Source organism: Ranitomeya imitator, chromosome 4 (genome assembly GCF_032444005.1).
Source record: "Ranitomeya imitator isolate aRanImi1 chromosome 4, aRanImi1.pri, whole genome shotgun sequence".
Lineage (NCBI taxonomy): Eukaryota > Metazoa > Chordata > Amphibia > Anura > Dendrobatidae > Ranitomeya > Ranitomeya imitator.
Window position 1 is genome coordinate 422,175,895 of NC_091285.1, and position 20,568 is coordinate 422,196,462.

Genomic DNA, 20,568 nt, shown 5'->3' on the forward strand with positions numbered 1-20,568 from the left:
GGATTAGGGTTAGAGTTGGTGCTAAATTTAGGGTTAGACTTCTTTCACACTTGCGTCAGTACGGGGCCGTCGCAATGCGTCGGCCCGACGTACCGACGCACGTTGTGAAAATTGTGCACAACGTGGGCAGCGGATGCAGTTTTTCAATGCATCCGCTGCCCAGTCTATGTCCTGGGGAGGAGGGGGCAGAGTTACGGCCACGCATGCGCGGTCGGAAATGGAGGACGCGACGTACAAGAAAAAGGTAACATTGAATGTTTTTTGTGACGACGGTCCGCCAAACACAACGGATCGAGTGCATGACGGACGCGACGTGTGGCCATCCGTCGGCAATACAAGTCTATGGGCAAAAAAGGCATCCTGCGGGCACATTTGCAGGATACGTTTTTTGTCCAAAACGATGGATTGCGACGGATGCCACACGATGCAAGTGTGAAAGTAGCCTTAGGGTTAGGGTTGGGGCTAAACTTAGGGCTAGGGTTAGGGTTAGGGCTAAATTTAGGGTTAGGGTTAGAGTTGGGGCTAAATTTAGGGTTAGAGTTAGGGCTAAAGTTAGGGTTAGGGCTAGGTTTATGGTTGGGGCTAAAGTTAGGGTTAGGGCTAGGGTTATGGTTGGGGATAAAGTTAGGGTTAGGGCTAGGGTTAGGGTTGGGGCTAAAGTTAGGGCTGGGGTTGCGGCTAAAGTTAGGGTTAGAGTTGGGATTAGGGTTAGGGTTTGGATTAGGGTTGGTATTAGGGTTAGGGTTGGCATTAGGGTTACGTTTGGGATTCAGGTTAGGTTTGGGATTAGGGTTAGGGGTGGATTAGGGTTAGGTTTGAGGTTAGAGTTGAGATTAGGATTAGGGGTGTGTTGAATTTAGGGTTTTGATTAGGGTTATGGTTAGGGTTGAGATTAGGGTTGTTTTGGGGTTAGGGTTGTGATTATCATTAGAATTGTGATTAGGATTATGGATCGCGTTGGGATTAGGGTTAGGGGTGTGTTGGGGTTAGGGTTGGAGTTAGAATTGGGGGTTTCCACTGTTTAGGTACATCAGGGGGTCTCCAAACACGACAGCCAATTTTGCGCTCAAAAAGTCAAATGGTGCTCCCTCCGTTCTGAGCTCTGCAGTGTGTCCAAACAATGGTTTACCCCCACATATGGGGTACCAGCATACTCAGGACAAATTGGACAACAACTTTTGGGGTCCAATTTCTCTTGTTACCCTTGTGAAAATAAAAGCTTGGGGGCTTTTTGTGGAAAAAAAATTTTTTTTATTTTCACGACTCTGCGTTGTAAACTTCCGTGAAGCACTTGGGGGTTTAAAGTGCTCACCACATATCTAGATAAGTTCCATGGGGTGTCTAGTTTCCAAAATGGGGTCACTTGTGGGGGGTTTCTACTGTTTAGGCACATCAGGGGCTCTCCAAACGCGACAAGACGTCCGATCTGAATTCCAGCCATTTCTACATTGAAATAGTAAAACGGCACTCCTTCTCTTCCAAGCTCTGCGGTGCGCCCAAACAGTGGTTTACCCCCACATATGGGGTATCGACGTACTCAGGAGAAATTGCACAACAACTTTTGTGGTCTAATTTCTCCTGTTACCCTTGTGAAAATAAGAATTTGTGGGCGAAAAGATCATTTTTGTGTAAACAAATGCTATTTTTTATTTTCACGGCTTTACGTTATAAACTTCTGTGAAGCACTTGGGGGTTCAAAGTGCTCACCATACATCTAGATAAGTTCCTTAAGGGGTCTAGTTTCCAAAATGGTGTCACTTGTGGGGGGTTTCTACTGTTTAGGCACATCAGGGGCTCTCTAAACGTGACATGGCATCCAATCTCAATTCCAGCCAATTCTGCATTGAAAAAGTCAAACGGTGCTCCTTCACTTCCAAGCTCTGCGGTGCGCCCAAACAGTGGTTAACCCCCATATATGGGGCATCGGCGTATTCATGAGAAATTGCACAACAAAATTTATGGTTAAATTTCGGTTTTTACACTTGTGAAAATAAAAAAAATGGTTCTGAATTAAAATGTTTGCAAAAGAAAGTTAAATGTTCATTATTTCCTTCCACGTTTTTTCAGTTCCTGTGAAGCATGCAAAGGGTTAATAAACTTCTTGAATGTGAATGGTGTCACACGTTATTTTCTATCATATAGACCCCTCAAAATGACTTCAAATGTGATGTGGTCCCTAAAAAAAATGGTGTTGTAAAAATGAGAAATTGCTGGTCAACTTTTAACCCTTATAACTCCCTAATAAAAAAATTTTGTTTCCAAAATTGTGCTGATGTAAAGTAGACATGTGGGAAATGTTATTTATTAACTATTTTGTGTGACATATCTCTCTGATTTAAGGGCATAAAAATACAAACTTTGAAAATTGCAAAATTTTAAAAATTTTCGCCATATTTCCATTTTTTTCATAAATAATCGCAAGTAATATCGAAGAAATGTTACCACTAATATGAAGTACAATATGTCCCGAAAAAAACAATCTCTGAATCAGCGGGATCTGTTAAAGCGTTCCAGATTTATAACCTCATAAAGAGACAGTGGTCAGAATTGTAAAAGTTGGCTCGGTCATTAAGTACCAAATTGGCTATGTCACTATATGTCACTAAGGGGTTAGAGAAAAACAAGGAGTCCTGGAAGTGATGATATGGCCCTCATCTCAATATTATCGATTAAAGGATGATTTGTGGAAGTCTACATCCATTGACGTATGTCCGTAAGTCTACATCCACAAAAGATCTGTTATTAGACCGCCAAGATGTTTGGAACAACCTCCTTGCTGAGTTCATTTAAAAACTGGGTGCAAGTGTACCTTTGCTGCTTTAATGCCGTTTTGAAGGCAAAGGCTGGTCACATTAAATATTGATTTCTTTTTTGTTCAAAGACATTGCATTTTTTAATTGATAAAAATAAACTATTCACACTTCTTGTTTTTAAAGCATTCTTACCTCAACTGCCTAGAACTTCTCCATAGTAAGATAAAAAAGTGATTTTATTGCACAAAAGAATAAAAAAAAATATGATAAGTTTGGTATCATCATAATGACCCCTTGAATAAAGTTAGCATGTAACCTGCATGGTAAACACTGTAAAAAGTATCCAGAAAATAAGCCCTGAAAAAAATGAATAATGGCAGTTTTTTCCAACCCACACCCGAAATGTTTTTCAACACATTATATACACCCCAAACTGAAAACAATTCAATTAAAAATACTATTAAATTACACAGTGTGGTAGATCGACTTACTTGGCTTCTTAAAAAGGTAGTGCCAGGAACACTTTCCTTTAAAGTTTTCAACTGGTTTATTAAAAACATACTGCATAAACCAATCCGAAATTAAGAAAAACAAACACGGCCCTTCTTACATAACGGGAAAAACTAAAATAACATGCAGTACAGTCTGTGTGGCTGCAGGGATCGGCCCGCTTAGGGGGAACAAAACAAGGTTCAGTTTTCTTTAACACGAACACAACTCTGGAGCTCTTATCTCCAGACACACTGAACACTAAATTAGTCCAAAGGCTCCATATTTACCTTCTGGACAACAACATGGGGGTGGAGATATGTTGAACAGCCTTCCACCCACTCTTCAGCTGTTCATATAAACCCAGGCCTTAATATGGCCAATTAACCCCTTTCAGCACATAGGGTGCTGAAACATTTTTCCCGGTACATATCACTGAAGCTAAAGTTCTCAGTGACACATATCTCCCCTCCAGTACTTTACCAGTGACCTTCTCACTACAGCTATGGCACATGGAGCAAAGTAATTTAAAAAAACAAACAAAAAAAAACAAATAGCTGGGTCCTCAAGACCAAAAATAGCTGCATCCCTAAAAGATTATACCTAGAAAACTAGTTAAAACCGTTATTAAATACTCATTATTTGTTAACATTTGTTCTGCGCGTTATTATATTTAAATATAATTTCCATTTAACTTCTGGACCAAGCATTTTTTTTGTATCAATTGAGGGGCTCCCTGGGAACATTGCACTAGCTCTAATGCTGCATCGTAATAGCACTTGTATACTACTGATAGCAAATGAACTGCAACCATAGGAAATGTGAATTTAATGTACACTTCCATTCCAATCAGTGTGTTTTTGCTCAATGTGCTGGGTATATGCGCGACAGACCACACAGGGAAAGAGCCATACAATAATTAAAAAAAAAAAGTGCTAGTGCACAAAGGCGTTTTTCCACACAGACAGAAACATTAATACTATGCTGGTACTTTGCTGGTGAGCAGGGTAACAAATATTAGCTTTAGCAGTTTTTAAATTTACTTTTATAGGTTCAAGGAAAACTTTATTAATGATGCCACAATTTGGAGGTATAACACATGGAATTACCACTCTTCACTCATCAATGCTGAATAGCTACCTTTCACCACAGGTAATATCAATGGCATAATTTATAAATCCAAAACAGTGATCATTTTCCTAGCTAATTAATATAATGCATCTTATAGGGGTTGTCCAGTCTAAAAGTAATAGCCTGCAGTCACCATGTGACTGCAGACTTGTGAATTCTCACATCTCGCACTTTGCGCGTAGAGAAGATTCTCCTATGACTGGATCGGGTGGTCATATGACCACAAGTATGCAATTTGGTGGGGTTATTGATGTGTTTTTTTGTGCGGTTTTTAATGCGTTTTTCAGGATCCCAAAGTTCAGCTTTGCTTCCACCACAGAAGCATGAACACAGGTCACCAATACAAGACATATGTTCATGAAAAAATACACATACAAATGTAACAGCCGAGGGAGGTGAAGTGGACTGGAATAATTTACCTAAGACCCTGGCAATGCATTGAGTTTGTAGGATACTGTTTAACTTTCAACTTTGCTCAGCCATTGAGTTGCTCACACAATCTCACACCTCGGTCAGCCACAGGCATTGTTCAATCTCACACCTTTGTTGGCCAATGTTTCCTTTGTACGCATCACTGATTTAATTAAACTGTACTAATTCAAACAGACATCTCAGGTGACCAAGACAAGATGGTGAACCTGGAAAAATCACAAAAATAAATAGGATTCATATACTGCTATACTTGCTTTTTTTCAACATTTTTTTCATCACTCATTGCTTTCAATGGGTGAAAAATGGTGAAAAAACGTTGAAAGAAGTGACATGCTCTATTATCCAAACAAACATGCAAAGCACAAAATACTGATGACAAAAATGTGTGTGCACGAGATTTCTGAAATCTCACAGACACAGGTACTGTAAAAAGCAACTGAAAATTAGCAGAAAAAAAATGCATTAAAAAAATACAGCAAAATCGGCTGATGTGAACTTAGCCTTACTTTGGGCCTTGGAGACACAGCGATTTTTTATTATTATTTTAACTTCACCTTGCTCTAAAAGTTATAGCTTTTTCTTTCTTCAGTCGATATAGCCATGTGAGAGCTTGTTGTTCCGTAGAATTGGTCCAATCATTTGTTTTTCCATCTCTAAATTTTGAGAGCCATCATTTTTTAAAATTTTTCCTTCAATGGTATTATATAAATGTTCTGTTTTTTTGCGGAATAAGTGTTCATTGCCACCATGCAACTTCTCAACCACTTTTTAACCTATTTTTCACATGATAAAAAACAGAAAAGCACCAACTGATAATCAGGGAAGGAGAGGTATAACTGAGAGGTGTAGGTGTACTGAGAGAGTTGCAGAGGCAAACATCCAACGCTCAGTGAGTACCATCCACTGGTCCTATTCCAATAAAAAGGACATATGTCATGACTCTCTGATAGATGTCAGATTGAGCAGGAGATTATGTATGAATAACTCCTTAAGTGTGAACTGTAAATTTCCTTTTTAACTTCATATCAGCTTAAGCAGGAAATAGAGTGAGTAAGACAGCCAGACAGGGGGTCCACTGAATTGTGAGAGTTCACTAGGCCAGGTCAGGTCCAAAACATCACTGATAATTTACTATTCCATGATGTGGCCAGTTTAAAAGGAACCTGACAGCTGATACATGCTGACTGATCCATGGGCAACATTTGTCAGACCGTGGCTGCATGATTTAAGCCATATATACTGCTCAAAAAAAATAAAGGGAACACTTAAACAACAGAATATAACTCCAAGTAAATCAAACGTCTGTGAAATCAAACTGTCCACTTAGGAAGCAGCACTGTTTGACAATCAATTTCACATGCTGTTGTGCAAATGAAATAGACAACGGATTGAAATTATCAAGATACACTCAATAAAGGAGTGGTTCTGCAGGAGGGGACCACAGACCACATCTCAGTACCAATGCTTTCTGGCTGATGTTTTGGTCACTTTTAAATGTTGGTTGTGCTTTCACACTCATGGTAGCATGAGATGGACTCTACAACCCACACAAGTGGCTCAGGTAGTGCAGTTGATCCAGGATGGCACATCAATGCGAGCTGTGGCAAGGTTTGCTGTGTCTGACAGCGTAGTGTCCAGAATAAGAAAAAAACTTGGCACTCAAGAAGAATTTTGGTGTAAAGAAGAAGATCCTTTAATGTGCATCCACAAAGATATATATATATATATATATATATATATATATATATACAGTACAGACCAAAAGTTTGGACACACCTTCTCATTTAAAGATTTTTCTGTATTTTTATGACTATGAAAATTGTAAATTCTCACTGATGGCTTCAAAACTATGAATTAACACATGTGGAATTATATACTTAACAAAAAAGTGTGAAACAACTGAAATATGTCTTATATTCTAGGTTCTCCAAAGTAGCCACCTTTTACTTTGATGACTGCTTTGCACACTCTTGGCATTCTCTTGATGAGCTTCAAGAGGTAGTCACCGGAAATGGTTTTCACTTCACAGGTGTGCCCTGTTAGGTTTAATAAGTGTGATTTCTTCCCTTATAAATGGGGTTGGGACCATCAGTTGTGTTGAGCAGAAGTCTGGTGGATACACATCTGATAGTCCTACTGAATAGACTGTTAGAATGTGTATTATGGCAAGAAAATTGCAGCTAAGTAAAGAAAAATGAGTGGCCATCATCACTTTCAGAAATGAAGGTCAGTCAGTCCGAAAAATTGGGAAAACTTTGAAAGTGTCCCAAAGTGCAGTTGCAAAAACCATCAAGCGCTACAAAGAAACTGGCTCACATGAGGACCGCCCCAGGAAAGGAAGAACAAGAGTCACCTCTGCTTTTGAGGATAAGTTTATCCGAGTCACCAGCCTCAGAAATCGCAGGTTAACAGCAGCTCAGATTAGAGACCAGGTCAGCGCCACACAGAGTTCTGGCAGCAGACACATCTCTACAACAACTGTTAAGAGGAGACTTTGTGCAGCAGGCCTTCATGATAAAATAGCTGCTAGGAAATCACTGCTAAGGACAGGCAACAAGCAGAAGAGACTTGTTTGGGCTAAAGAACACAAGGAGTGGACATTAGATCAGTGGAAATCTGTGCTTTGGTCTGATGAGTCCAAATTTGAGATCTTTGGTTCCAACCACCGTGTATTTGTGCGACAAAGAAAAGGTGAACGGATGAACTCTACATGCCTGGTTCCCACCGTGAAGCATGGAGGAGGAAGTGTGATGTGTGGGGGTGCTTTGCTGGTGACACTGTTGGGGATTTATTCAAAATTGAAGGCATACTGAACCAGCATGGCTACCACAGCATCTTGCAGCAGCATGCTATTCCATCCAGTTTGCATTTAGTTGAACCATCATTTATTTTTCAACAGACAATGACCCCAAACACACCTCCAGGCTGTGTAAGGGCTATTTGACCAAGAAGGAGAGTGATGGGATGCTATGCCAGATGATCACCAGACCTGAACCCAATCGAGATGGTTTGGGGTGAGCTGGACCGCAGAGTGAAGGCAATGGGCCAACAAGTGTTTAGCATCTCTGGGAACTCCTTCAAGATTGTTGGAAGACCATTTACATTGACTACCTCTTGAAGCTCATCAAGAGAATGCCAAGAGTGTGTAAAGCAGTCATCAAAGCAAAAGGTGGCTACTTTGAAGAACCTAGAATATAAGACATATTTTCAGTTTTTTCACACTTTTTTGTTAAGTATATAATTCCACATGTGTTAATTCATAGTTTTGGTGCCTTCAGTGTGAATTTACAATTTTTATAGTCATGAAAATACAAAACAATCTTTAAATGAGAAGGTGTGTCCAAACTTTTGGTCTGTACTGTATATATAGATATAGATATATATAGATATACTAGCTATTGAACCCGTTCTACGCCCGGGTGGCGAGCATTTATATTGGTATATGGTCTCCATCCTGGTATGTGCTGATCCATCCTGCGTCCCCATCCTGTCATGTGCTGCTCCCATCCTGCATCCCCATCCTGTCATGTGCTGCACCCATCCTGCGTCCCCATCCTGTCATGTGCTGCACCCATCCTACGTCCCCATCCAGTCATGTGCTGCACCCATCCTGCGTCCCCATCCTGTCATGTGCTGCACCCATCCTGCGTCCCCATCCTGTCATGTGCTGCTCCCATCCTGCGTCCCCATCCTGTCATGTGCTGCACCCATCCTGCGTCCCGATCCTGTCATGTGCTGCATCCATCCTGCGTCCCCATCCTGTCATGTGTTGCACCCATCCTGCGTTCTCATCCTGTCATGTGCTGCACCCATCCTGCGTCCCCATCCTGTCATGTGCTGCACCCATCCTGCGTCCCCATCCTGTCATTTGCTGCTCCCATCCTTCGTCCCCATCCTGTCATGTGCTGCACCCATCCTGCGTCCCCATCCTGTCATGTGCTGCACCCATCCTGCGTCCCCATCCTGTCATTTGCTGCTCCCATCCTTCGTCCCCATCCTGTCATGTGCTGCTCCCATCCTGCGTCCCCATCCTGTCATGTGCTGCACCCATCCTGCGTCCCCATCCTGTCATTTGCTGCTCCCATCCTTCGTCCCCATCCTGTCATGTGCTGCTCCCATCCTGCGTCCCCATCCTGTCATGTGCTGCACCCATCCTGCGTCCCCATCCTGTCATTTGCTGCTCCCATCCTTCGTCCCCATCCTGTCATGTGCTGCTCCCATCCTGCGTCCCCATCCTGTCATGTGCTGCACCCATCCTGCGTCCCCATCCTGTCATTTGCTGCTCCCATCCTTCGTCCCCATCCTGTCATGTGCTGCTCCCATCCTGCGTCCCCATCCTGTCATGTGCTGCACCCATCCTGCGTCCCGATCCTGTCATGTGCTGCACCCATCCTGCGTCCCCATCCTGTCATGTGCTGCACCCATCCTGCGTCCCCATCCTGTCATTTGCTGCTCCCATCCTTCGTCCCCATCCTGTCATGTGCTGCACCCATCCTGCGTCCCCATCCTGTCATGTGCTGCACCCATCCTGCGTCCCCATCCGGTCATGTGCTGCACCCATCCTGCGTCCCCATCCTGTCATTTGCTGCTCCCATCCTGCGCCCCCATCCTGTCATGTGTTGCTGCCATCCTGCGCCCCCGTTCTGTCATGTGCTGCTCCCATCCTGCGCCCCCGTTCTGTCATGTGCTGCTCCCATCCTGCACCCCCGTTCTGTCATGTGCTGCCCTATTCTGTCATGTGCTGCTCCCATCCTGCGCCCCCGTTCTGTCATGTGCTGCTCCCATCCTGCGCCACCGTTCTTTAATTTGCTGCTCCCATCCATATGCCCCATACGCTGCTCCATAAAGGTTTATGGCCCCCATAAAATGCTCCATAGTATATGCCCCGTACACTGCTCCATAAAAGTTGATGGCCCCCATAAGATGCTCCATAGTATATGCCCCCGTACACTGCTCCATAAAGGTTTATGGCCCCCATAAGATGCTCCACAGTGTATGCCCCGTACGCTGTTCCATAAAGGTTTATGGCCCCCATAAGATGCTCCATGGTATATGCCCCCGTACACTGCTCCATTATGGTTTATGGCCCCCATAAGATGCTCCATAGTATATGCCCCGTACACTGCTCCATTATGGTTTATGGCCCCCATAAGACATAAGATGCTCCACAGTGTATGCCCCGTACGCTGTTCCATAAAGGTTTATGGCCCCCATAAGATGCTCCATGGTATATGCCCCCGTACACTGCTCCATTATGGTTTATGGCCCCCATAAGATGCTCCATAGTATATGCCCCGTACACTGCTCCATTATGGTTTATGGCCCCCATAAGACATAAGATGCTCCATAGTGTATGCCCCGTACGCTGTTCCATAAAGGTTTATGGCCCCCATAAGATGCTCCATGGTATATGCCCCCGTACACTGCTCCATTATGGTTTATGACTCCATAAGATGCTCCATTGTATATGCCCCCGTACACTGCTCCATTATGGTTTATGGCCCCCATAAGATGCTCCATAGTATATGCCCCGTACACTGCTCCATTATGGTTTATGGCCCCCATAAGACATAAGATGCTCCATAGTGTATGCCCCGTACGCTGTTCCATAAAGGTTTATGGCCCCCATAAGATGCTCCATGGTATATGCCCCCGTACACTGCTCCATTATGGTTTATGGCCCCCATAAGATGCTCCATAGTATATGCCCCGTACACTGCTCCATTATGGTTTATGGCCCCCATAAGACATAAGATGCTCCATAGTGTATGCCCCGTACGCTGTTCCATAAAGGTTTATGGCCCCCATAAGATGCTCCATGGTATATGCCCCCGTACACTGCTCCATTATGGTTTATGACTCCATAAGATGCTCCATTGTATATGCCCCCGTACACTGCTCCATTATGGTTTATGGCCCCCATAAGATGCTCCATAGTATATGCCCCGTACACTGCTCCATTATGGTTTATGGCCCCCATAAGACATAAGATGCTCCATAGTGTATGCCCCGTACGCTGTTCCATAAAGGTTTATGGCCCCCATAAGATGCTCCATGGTATATGCCCCCGTACACTGCTCCATTATGGTTTATGACTCCATAAGATGCTCCATTGTATATGCCCCCGTACACTGCTCCATTATGGTTTATGGCCCCCATAAGATGCTCCATAGTGTATGCCCCGTACGCTGTTCCATAAAGGTTTATGGCCCCCATAAGATGCTCCATACTATATGCCCCCGTACACTGCTCCATTATGGTTTATGGCCCCATAAGATGCTCCATACTCTATGCCCCCGTACACTGCTCCATTATGGTTTATGGCCTCATAAGATGCTCCATACTCTATGCCCCCGTACACTGCTCCATTATGGTTTATGGCTCCCTTAACATGCTCCATTCTATATGCCCCCGTACACTGCTCCATTATGGTTGATGGCCCCCTTAACATGCTCCATTCTATATGCCCCCGTACACTGCTCCATTATGGTTGATGGCCCCCTTAACATGCTCCATTCTATATGCCCCCCGTACACTGCTCCATTATGGTTGATGGCCCCCTTAACATGCTCCATTCTATATGCCCCCGTATGCTGCTGCAATATATAAAAAAAAAACATACTCACCTATCATCGCTGGGCGCCGAGTGCTGGGGGGCCTGAGCAGGTGGGGACACCGGCGCGCTGTGGGGGTCAGGTGCCGGTATCGCCGCCAGCTCAGGCCCCCCAGCACTTACTATATTCACCTGTCCTCCATTCCACCGCTGCGCGCCGCCATCTTCCCGGTCCTCTGGCTGTGACTGGTCAGTCAGAGGGCGGCGCCGGCGCGCATTAAGCGCGTCATCGCGCCCTCTGAACTGAAGGTCACAGGCCAAGGACTGGGAAGATGGCGGTGCGCAGCGGTGGAACGGAGGACAGCTGAATATAGCCGATACTCACCCTCCTGGCGGTCCCTGCTTCTCTGTTGGAGATCGCGGTGTGCGTTCAGTGTTAACGCATACCGCGATCTCCCGGGAGCGTCACTCTGTGAGACCCAGACTGCGCCGGCGCTTGCACAGTCTATAAAGGCTTCGGACAGAGTGACGCTCCCAGCGTTATATTATAGATATATATACTAGATGGTAGCTGTTATGAAAGGTAAATCAGAATCACAATGGACATGGAGGTCAGAGCACATACAGTGAACTGACAATAACCCAAAATAATAGAACGAGCTCTGAGACGTGGGAACTCTGCAGACCTCAAAGCCTAGGGTCAGGGGAGATGGCAGACACAATTACTCCTTCCTTGAGGATACCCGCCGGCTCAGATAAACCCGGAGAGTCGGGTACAAAACTCCTAGACAGAGCATCCGCCTTCACATTTTTAGAGCCCGGAAGGTACGAAATCACAAAGTCAAAACGGGCAAAAAACAACGACCAACGAGCTTGTCTAGGATTCAAGCGCTTGGCAGACTCGAGATAAGTCAAGTTCTTATGATCAGTCAATACCACCACGCGATGCTTAGCTCCTTCAAGCCAATGACGCCACTCCTCGAATGCCCACTTCATGGCCAGCAACTCTCGGTTGCCCACATCATAATTACGCTCAGCAGGCGAAAACTTCCTGGAAAAGAAAGCGCATGGTTTCATCACTGAGCAACCAGAACCTCTCTGCGACAAAACAGCCCCTGCTCCAATCTTAGAAGCATCAACCTCGACCTGGAACGGAAGAGAAACATCTGGTTGACACAACACAGGGGCAGAAGAAAAACGACGCTTCAACTCTTGAAAAGCTTCCACAGCAGCTGAAGACCAATTGACCACATCAGCACCCTTCTTGGTCAAATCGGTCAATGGTTTAGCAATACTAGAAAAATTGCAGATGAAGCGACGATAAAAATTAGCAAAGCCCAGGAACTTTTGCAGACTTTTCAGAAATGTCGGCTGAGTCCAATCATGGATGGCTTGGACCTTAACAGGATCCATCTCGATAGTAGAAGTGGAAAAGATGAACCCCAAAAATGAAACCTTCTGCACACCAAAGAGACACTTTGATCCCTTCACAAACAAAGAATTAGCACGCAGGACCTGAAAAACCGTTCTGACCTGCTTCACATGAGACTCCCAATCATCCGAGAAGATCAAAATGTCATCCAAGTACACAATCAGGAATTTATCCAGGTACTCTCGGAAGATGTCATGCATAAAGGACTGAAACACTGATGGAGCATTGGCAAGTCCGAACGGCATCACGAGATACTCAAAATGACCCTCGGGCGTATTAAATGCAGTTTTCCATTCATCACCTTGCTTAATTCGCACCAGATTATACGCACCACGAAGATCTATCTTTGTGAACCAACTAGCCCCCTTAATCCGAGCAAACAGATCAGATAACAATGGCAAGGGGTACTGAAATTTAACCGTGATCTTATTAAGAAGGCGGTAATCTATACAAGGTCTCAGCGAACCATCCTTCTTGGCTACAAAAAAGAACCCTGCTCCTAATGGCGACGATGACGGGCAAATATGCCCCTTCTCCAGGGATTCTTTCACATAACTGCGCATAGCGGTGTGCTCAGGCACGGACAAATTAAACAATCGACCTTTTGGGAATTTACTACCAGGAATCAAATTGATAGCACAATCACAATCCCTATGCGGAGGTAGGGTATTGGACTTGGGCTCATCAAATACATCCCGGTAATCAGACAAGAACTCTGGGACCTCAGAAGGAGTGGATGACGAAATTGACAGAAATGGAACATCACCATGTACCCCCTGACAACCCCAGCTGGACACCGACATGGATTTCCAATCTAATACTGGATTATGGGCTTGTAGCCATGGCAACCCCAACACGACCACATCATGCAGATTATGCAACACCAGAAAGCGAATAACCTCCTGATGTGCAGGAGCCATGCACATGGTCAGCTGGGTCCAGTATTGAGGCTTATTCTTGGCCAAAGGCGTAGCATCAATTCCTCTCAATGGAATAGGACACTGCAAGGGCTCCAAGAAAAACCCACAACGCTTAGCATATTCCAAGTCCATCAAATTCAGGGCAGCGCCCGAATCCACAAATGCCATGACAGAATATGATGACAAAGAGCAGATCAAGGTAACGGACAGAAGAAATTTTGACTGTACAGTACCAATGGTGGCAGACCTAGCAAACCGCTTAGTGCGCTTAGGACAATCAGAGATAGCATGAATGGAATCACCACAGTAGAAACACAGACCATTCAGACGTCTATGTTCTTGCCGTTCAACTCTGGTCAAGGTCCTATCACACTGCATAGGTTCAGGTTTAAGCTCAGGTAATACCGCCAAATGGTGCACAGGTTTACTCTCACGCAAGCGTCGACCGATCTGAATGGCCAAAGACATAGACTCATTCAAACCAGCAGGCATAGGAAATCCCACCATGACATCCTTAAGGGCTTCAGAGAGACCCTTTCTGAATATTGCTTCCAGCGCAGAATCATTCCATTGAGTGAGCACTGACCACTTTCTAAATTTCTGACAATACACCTCTATCTCATCCTGAGCCTGACAAAGAGCCAGCAAATTTTTTTCTGCCTGATCCACTGAATTAGGCTCATCGTACAGCATCCCAAGCGCCAGGAAAAACGCATCGATATTACTCAATGCAGGATCTCCTGACGCAAGAGAAAACGCCCAGTCCTGAGGGTCGCCGCGCAAAAAAGAAATGACGATCCTAACCTGTTGAATTGGGTCACCAGAAGAGCGAGGTTTCAAGGTCAGAAATAGTTTACAATTATTTTTGAAACTCAGAAATTTAGTTCTATCTCCAAAAAACAAATCTGGAATAGGAATTCTCGGTTCAAGCAAAGAATTCTGGACCACAAAATCTTGAATATTTTGAACTCTTGCCGTGAGCTGATCCACACATGAAGACAGACCTTTAATGTCCATTGCTACACCTGTGTCCTGAACCACCCAAATGTCTAGGGGAAAAAAAAGACAAAACACAGTGCAAAGAAAAAAAAATGGTCTCAGAACTTCTTTTTTCCCTCTATTGAGAATCATTAGCACTTTTGGCTTCCTGTACTGTTATGAAAGGCAAATCAGAATCACAATGGACATGGAGGTCAGAGCACATACAGTGAACTGACAATAACCCAAAATAATAGAACGAGCTCTGAGACGTGGGAACTCTGCAGACCGCAATCCCTAAGCCTATCAAACCACAACTAAAGGTAGCCGTGGAGCGCTCCTGACCAGAACCTAGGAGCCTCGTCACAGCCTGAGAAACTAGCTAATCCTGAAGATAGAAAAATAAGCCTACCTTGCCTCAGAGAAATTCCCCAAAGGAAAAGGCAGCCCCCCACATATAATGACTGTGAGTAAGATGAAAACACAAACATAGAGATGAAACAGATTTAGCAAAGTGAGGCCCGACTAGCTGAACAGAACGAGGATAGGGAAGATAACTTTGCGGTCAGCACAAAAACCTATGAAAAACCACGCAGAGGGGACAAAAATACCCTCCGCACCGACTAACGGTACGGAGGTGGTCCCTCTGCGTCTCAGAGCTTCCAGCAGGCGAGAAAAAACAATTAAGCAAGCTGGACAGAAAAATAGCAACAAAATAACATAAGCAAAACTTAGCTTTGCAGAGCAGCAGGCCACAGGAATGATCCAGGGAAAAAACAAGTCCCACACTGAAACATTGACAGGAAGCATAGATCAAAGCATCAGGTGGAGTTAAGTAGAGAAGAAGCTAACGAGCTCACCAGATCACCTGAGGGAGGAAACTCAGAAGTGCAGTACCACTTTCCTCCACAAACGGAAGATCCCAGAGAGAATCAGCCGAAGTACCACTTGTGACCACAGGAGTGAACTCTGCCACAGAATTCACAACAGGTAGCCCGATTCTAACACATCGGGTATTTTAGAATATGTATGTTGTTTATTTATGAAGATTTTAGAATAATACATTGAATACACAGGATTCGGCCAACCGTGACCAATTAGCGAAGCATGGTTCAAATCCTGCGCCAATTCGCGGCCGGACTGCGCCTGTCGCTGATTGTTCACGACCGGCCACATAGTATATAGCACAGCCACGTAGTATATAACAGCCCACATAGTAAATAGCACAGCCACATAGTAGATAGCACAGCCACGTAGTATATTGCACAGCCACGTAGTATATAGCACAGGCCACGGAGTATATAGCACAGCCACATAGTATATAACACAGCCCACGGAGTGTATAACAGGCCACATAGCACATATAACACAGCTCACGTAGTATATAACAGCCCACGCATGCAGTATATAACACAGCCCACATAGTGTATAACACAGCCCACGTAGTGTATAACACAGCCCACGTAGTGTATAACACAGCCCATGTAGTGTATAACACTATAACACAGCCCACGTAGTATATAGCACAGCCCACATAGCATATAACAGCCCATGTAGTGTATAACACAGCCACGTAGTATATAGCACAGCCCACATAGTATATTGCACAGCCATGTAGTATATTGCACAGCCACGTAGTATATTGCACAGCCCACGTAGTATATAGCACAGCCCACTCAGTATATAACAGCCCACGTAGTATGTAGCACAGCCCACGCAGTATCTAACACAGCCCACGTAGTATATAGCAATGCGGGCATCATATCCCTGTTAAAAAAAAGAATTAAAATAAAAAATAGTTATATACTCACCTTCCGTTGGCCCCCGGTTCAAGCCGAAGCGTTTAGCGATGCTCCCCGCGCGCTCCGGTCCCAAGAGTGCATTGCGGTCTCGCAAGATGATGACGTAGCGGTCTCGCGAGACCGCTACATCATCATCTCACGAGATCGCAATGCATGGAGCGGTCACCGGAGCGTCGCGAGGAGCGTGAAAGGCCTGTTCTGGATCCAAGGGGCCGACGGACGGTGAGTATATAACTATTTTTTTATTTTTTTTACTATTTTTAAGATTAGATCTTTGTACTATTGATGCTGCATAGGCAGCATCAATAGTAAAAGGTTGGTCACACAGGGTTAATAGCAGCGTTAACGGAGTGCGTTACACCACGGCATAACGCGGTCCGTTAACGCTGCCATTACCCCTATGTGAGCACTGACTGTAGGGGAGTATGGACTGTGGGCACTGATTGCGGGGAGTAAGGAGCGGCCATTTTGCCGCCAGACTGTGTCCGTCGCTGATTGGTCGTGGCTGTTTTGCCGCGACCAATCAGCGACTTGGTATTTCCGTGATAGAAAGAAAGACAGAAAGACGGAAGTGACCCTCAGACAATTAGACAGTAGATATATATCTTTGTGGATGCACATTAAAGGATCTTCTTCTTTACACCCAAATTCTTCTTGAGTGCCAAGTTTTTTTCTTATTTTGGATTCCTGGGCTGGATACCCTACTTGAGCACCTATACTGATTATTAGTACGAGTGCCGTGTTGCTTCTTTTTCAGCGTAGTGTCCAGAGGCTGGAGGTGCTACCAGGAGACAGGCCAGTATACCAGGAGACATGGAGCGGGCCGAAGGAGGGCATCAACCCAGCAGTAGGACCACTACCTCAGCCTTTGTGTAAGGAGGCACAGGAGGAGCACTGCCAGAGCTCTGCAAAATGACTTTCAGCAGGCCACAAATGTGCATGTGTCTGCACAAACGGTTAGAAACCGACTCCATGAGGATGGTCTGAGTGCCCGACGTCCACAGATGGGGGTTGTGCTCACAGCCCAACACCGTGCAGGACGCTTGGCATTTGCCACAGAACACCAGGATATGAAAATTCGCCACTGGCGCCCCATGCTCTTCACAGATGAAAGCAGATTCACACTGAGCACATGTGACAGACGTGACAGAGTCTGGAGACGCCGTGGAGAGTGATCGGCTGCCTGCAAAATCCTTCAGCATGACCGGTTTGGCAGTGGGTCAGTAATGGTGTGGGGTGGCATTTCTTTGGAGGGCAACACAGCCCTCCATGTGCTCACCAGAGGTAGCCTGTCTGCCATTAGGTACCGAGATGAGATCCTCAGACCCCTTGTGAGACCATATGCTGGTGCAGTTGGTCCTGGGTTCCTCCTAATGTAGGACAATGCCAGACCTCATGTGGCTGGAGTGTGTCAGCAGTTCCTGCAAGATGAAGGCATTGAAGCTATGGACTGGCCCACCCGTTCTCCAGACCTGAGTCCGATTGAACACATCTGGGACATCATGTTTTGCACCATCCACCAACGTCACGTTGCACCACAGATTGTCCCGGAGTTGGCGGATGCTTTAGTCCAGATCTGGGAGGAGATCCCTCAGGAGACCATCTGCCGCCTCATCAGGAGCATGCCCAGGCGTTGTAGGGAGGTCATACAAGCACGTGGAGGCCACACACACTACTGAGCATCATTTCTTTGTCTTGAGGCATTTCCACTGACGTTGGATCAGCCTGAAACTTCATTTTCCACTTTGATTTTGAGCATCATTCTAACTCCAGACTTCTGTGGGATATTAGTTGTGATTTACGTTGATCATTTTTAGGTTTTATTGTTCTCAACACATTCCACTATGTAATGAATAAAGATTTACAACTGGAATATTTCATTCAGTGATATCTAGGATGTGGGATTTTAGTTCTCCTTTTTTTCAGCAGTGTATATTTAACTCTGAAATGTTGCGTCTTTCCAGAGAAAAACATAGTTTAATAGCCACCGGGGACCAAGCAGCACGAGAGACTAGCCAGACAGGTGGTTCTCCTGCAGAGTCTTCTCACCCACTGCCTTTCTACCTATAGCTACACAAGGCAAAACCAGTCAGTCACTGGCAGTGGGCGGGGAGAAGCCAAAGGGGACATGCCTGTCTGACTGGTCATCTGTGCAGCCTGGTCCCCGGAAACATTTAATCTATGTTTTTTTCTGAAATGCTGCAGCATTTTAGAGTTAAACATATATGGCTGAAATCCTACAACCAATATCTGATACATGCCATCTTTGGATCGGGCAGCATGTCTCTGCTGTCACTTTCCCTTTAAGCTCAACTGGTGGAAGGGCTTCTTAAAAAAATAGGTGTTTGCTGCTGACATTGCTGCTCTGTGTGTCAGTGGTTATGGTAGATGCTAGTATTATTGCATGTGACAGGGACCGTGCTCCCCCTGCTCTACATCCTGATTGTGCCCATTTTTTTATTCAGCTACCTTCCTGCAAATGCTAAGGACAATAGGTGTAGTTTTTACATCATTGTACAGTATTATTCTTTTTATCTTTACAGAGACAACCATTGATGAATCCAACAACCTTTGGAATAGATAGAATCCCCTCTTATAAACTTCACCTAAGCAGCTCCCCTTATACAGCAGAGGAGGCTCCAGCAAATAAGAGCTCTATAATGACATCAATACAACCAGGTACTGCAAGGGTTAACAGCAACCTAAGTATTGTCAGAGTGTACCAGATATTTCACTCAAATTGCCTTCTACAATATTGATTTCTAAAGAGGGATACATTACTACTACGTTATCAGTGTGGATAATGAATAGGACGGACAAATACAGTGCAGTGAGACCATGCTGTAATTATGAAGTCACAATAATAGTAATATACTATATTACATTTGAAAGAGCCAACATATTCCAGAGTGCTGTACAATATACTAGAGGATCCAGCAGATGATGATAATGCACTACCCACAAGCTTACAATTTATCTACTGATTGGCAGCTTTCTGCCTATACACAGTGTATATGGGAAGCTGTTAATCAGTGGTGGGGGCAGGGTTAATCAGACCTCATGAGTACGGAGGACAACATGGTAGCACAGATTTACTTTTCATCTAGTCATAATCTCATGCTGATAAAGCAAGGATGTTATCAAAACTACAGCAAGCAGCTCAATAAGTGATAGTTTGATGGAATCAGGGTCTCTGCCCCTACATCATGCAGCTCTCAGGTGACATAGTAAAAACCTGGTGACAGATTCCCTCAGTATACATATTACATGCAAGTTCAGAGAAAGCATAATTTTTCTAAATAAACATAAGAACTAAATTGACTTTAATGTTTTGTATGTCTCTGTGCTTTTATTCCAGGACGTTCTGCTGTTTCCCCTTCATCCATGATCTCAAGCAGCCCAATCTTTCCTACTGATTTTACAAGTACAGATGTTTCTACTTTAGATGGCATATCAATTCCTGTGTCCATAACAGTGCAGCCTCTGCCCTTTTCTCACCACCACAGTGTCAATACATCTCCTCATTACCCTCATGTACCATTTGTTAATGTGGACAATTATGGGTTCCAAAGGAATCAACATAGCTGTGGGTCACCATGGACATTTGAAAGTTTACGTCCTGTGTATCACTACTAGATGTAAAATTGCAAATGAGGATCCAAATAAAATGTTCTGTTTAGATTGTACGAATGAATGAAAGTCTTCTTCAGGTCACTTTGTGCAAGTTCATTTTTTTTTTACTAAGGCAGGAGCCCATAGAATATCACTGCAAGAGATGGTATTATGTCTATCAGAGGAGATAGGTTGTTAGACACCTTTGTCACCTGACAGATCATTCGATATTATGGACGGTATTACCATTACAGCCTCAATGGTTCTAATGAACTAAACTTAGAACCCCAAATTTAGCAGGGGATCTATGCTTTGTGATGACTATATAGTGGATATAAAAAATCTACACACCCCTGTTAAAATGCCAGGATTATGAAATGTCTAAAAAACATACAGAGAAGAATTATTTCAGAGCTTTTTTCACCTTTGTTGCCACCCATAATAGTTCTCAAGCAATGTTAATCAA

General features: G+C 44.4%; 1 protein-coding gene across 1 annotated transcript in view; it reads left to right on the top strand.

The window, feature by feature from the left end:
* The window catches only part of PAX4 (paired box 4), a 215,832-nt gene extending 195,657 nt beyond the window's left edge, over nucleotides 1-20,175 (top strand). The window contains exons 8-10 of the mRNA XM_069765445.1: nucleotides 4,294-4,394; nucleotides 19,034-19,169; nucleotides 19,849-20,175. Of these exons, the coding sequence (XP_069621546.1) occupies nucleotides 4,294-4,394; nucleotides 19,034-19,169; nucleotides 19,849-20,126 (515 nt within the window). The 3' untranslated portion in view covers nucleotides 20,127-20,175. The remainder of the gene's footprint in view (nucleotides 1-4,293; nucleotides 4,395-19,033; nucleotides 19,170-19,848) is intronic.
* The last annotated feature ends 393 nt before the right edge of the window (nucleotides 20,176-20,568 follow it).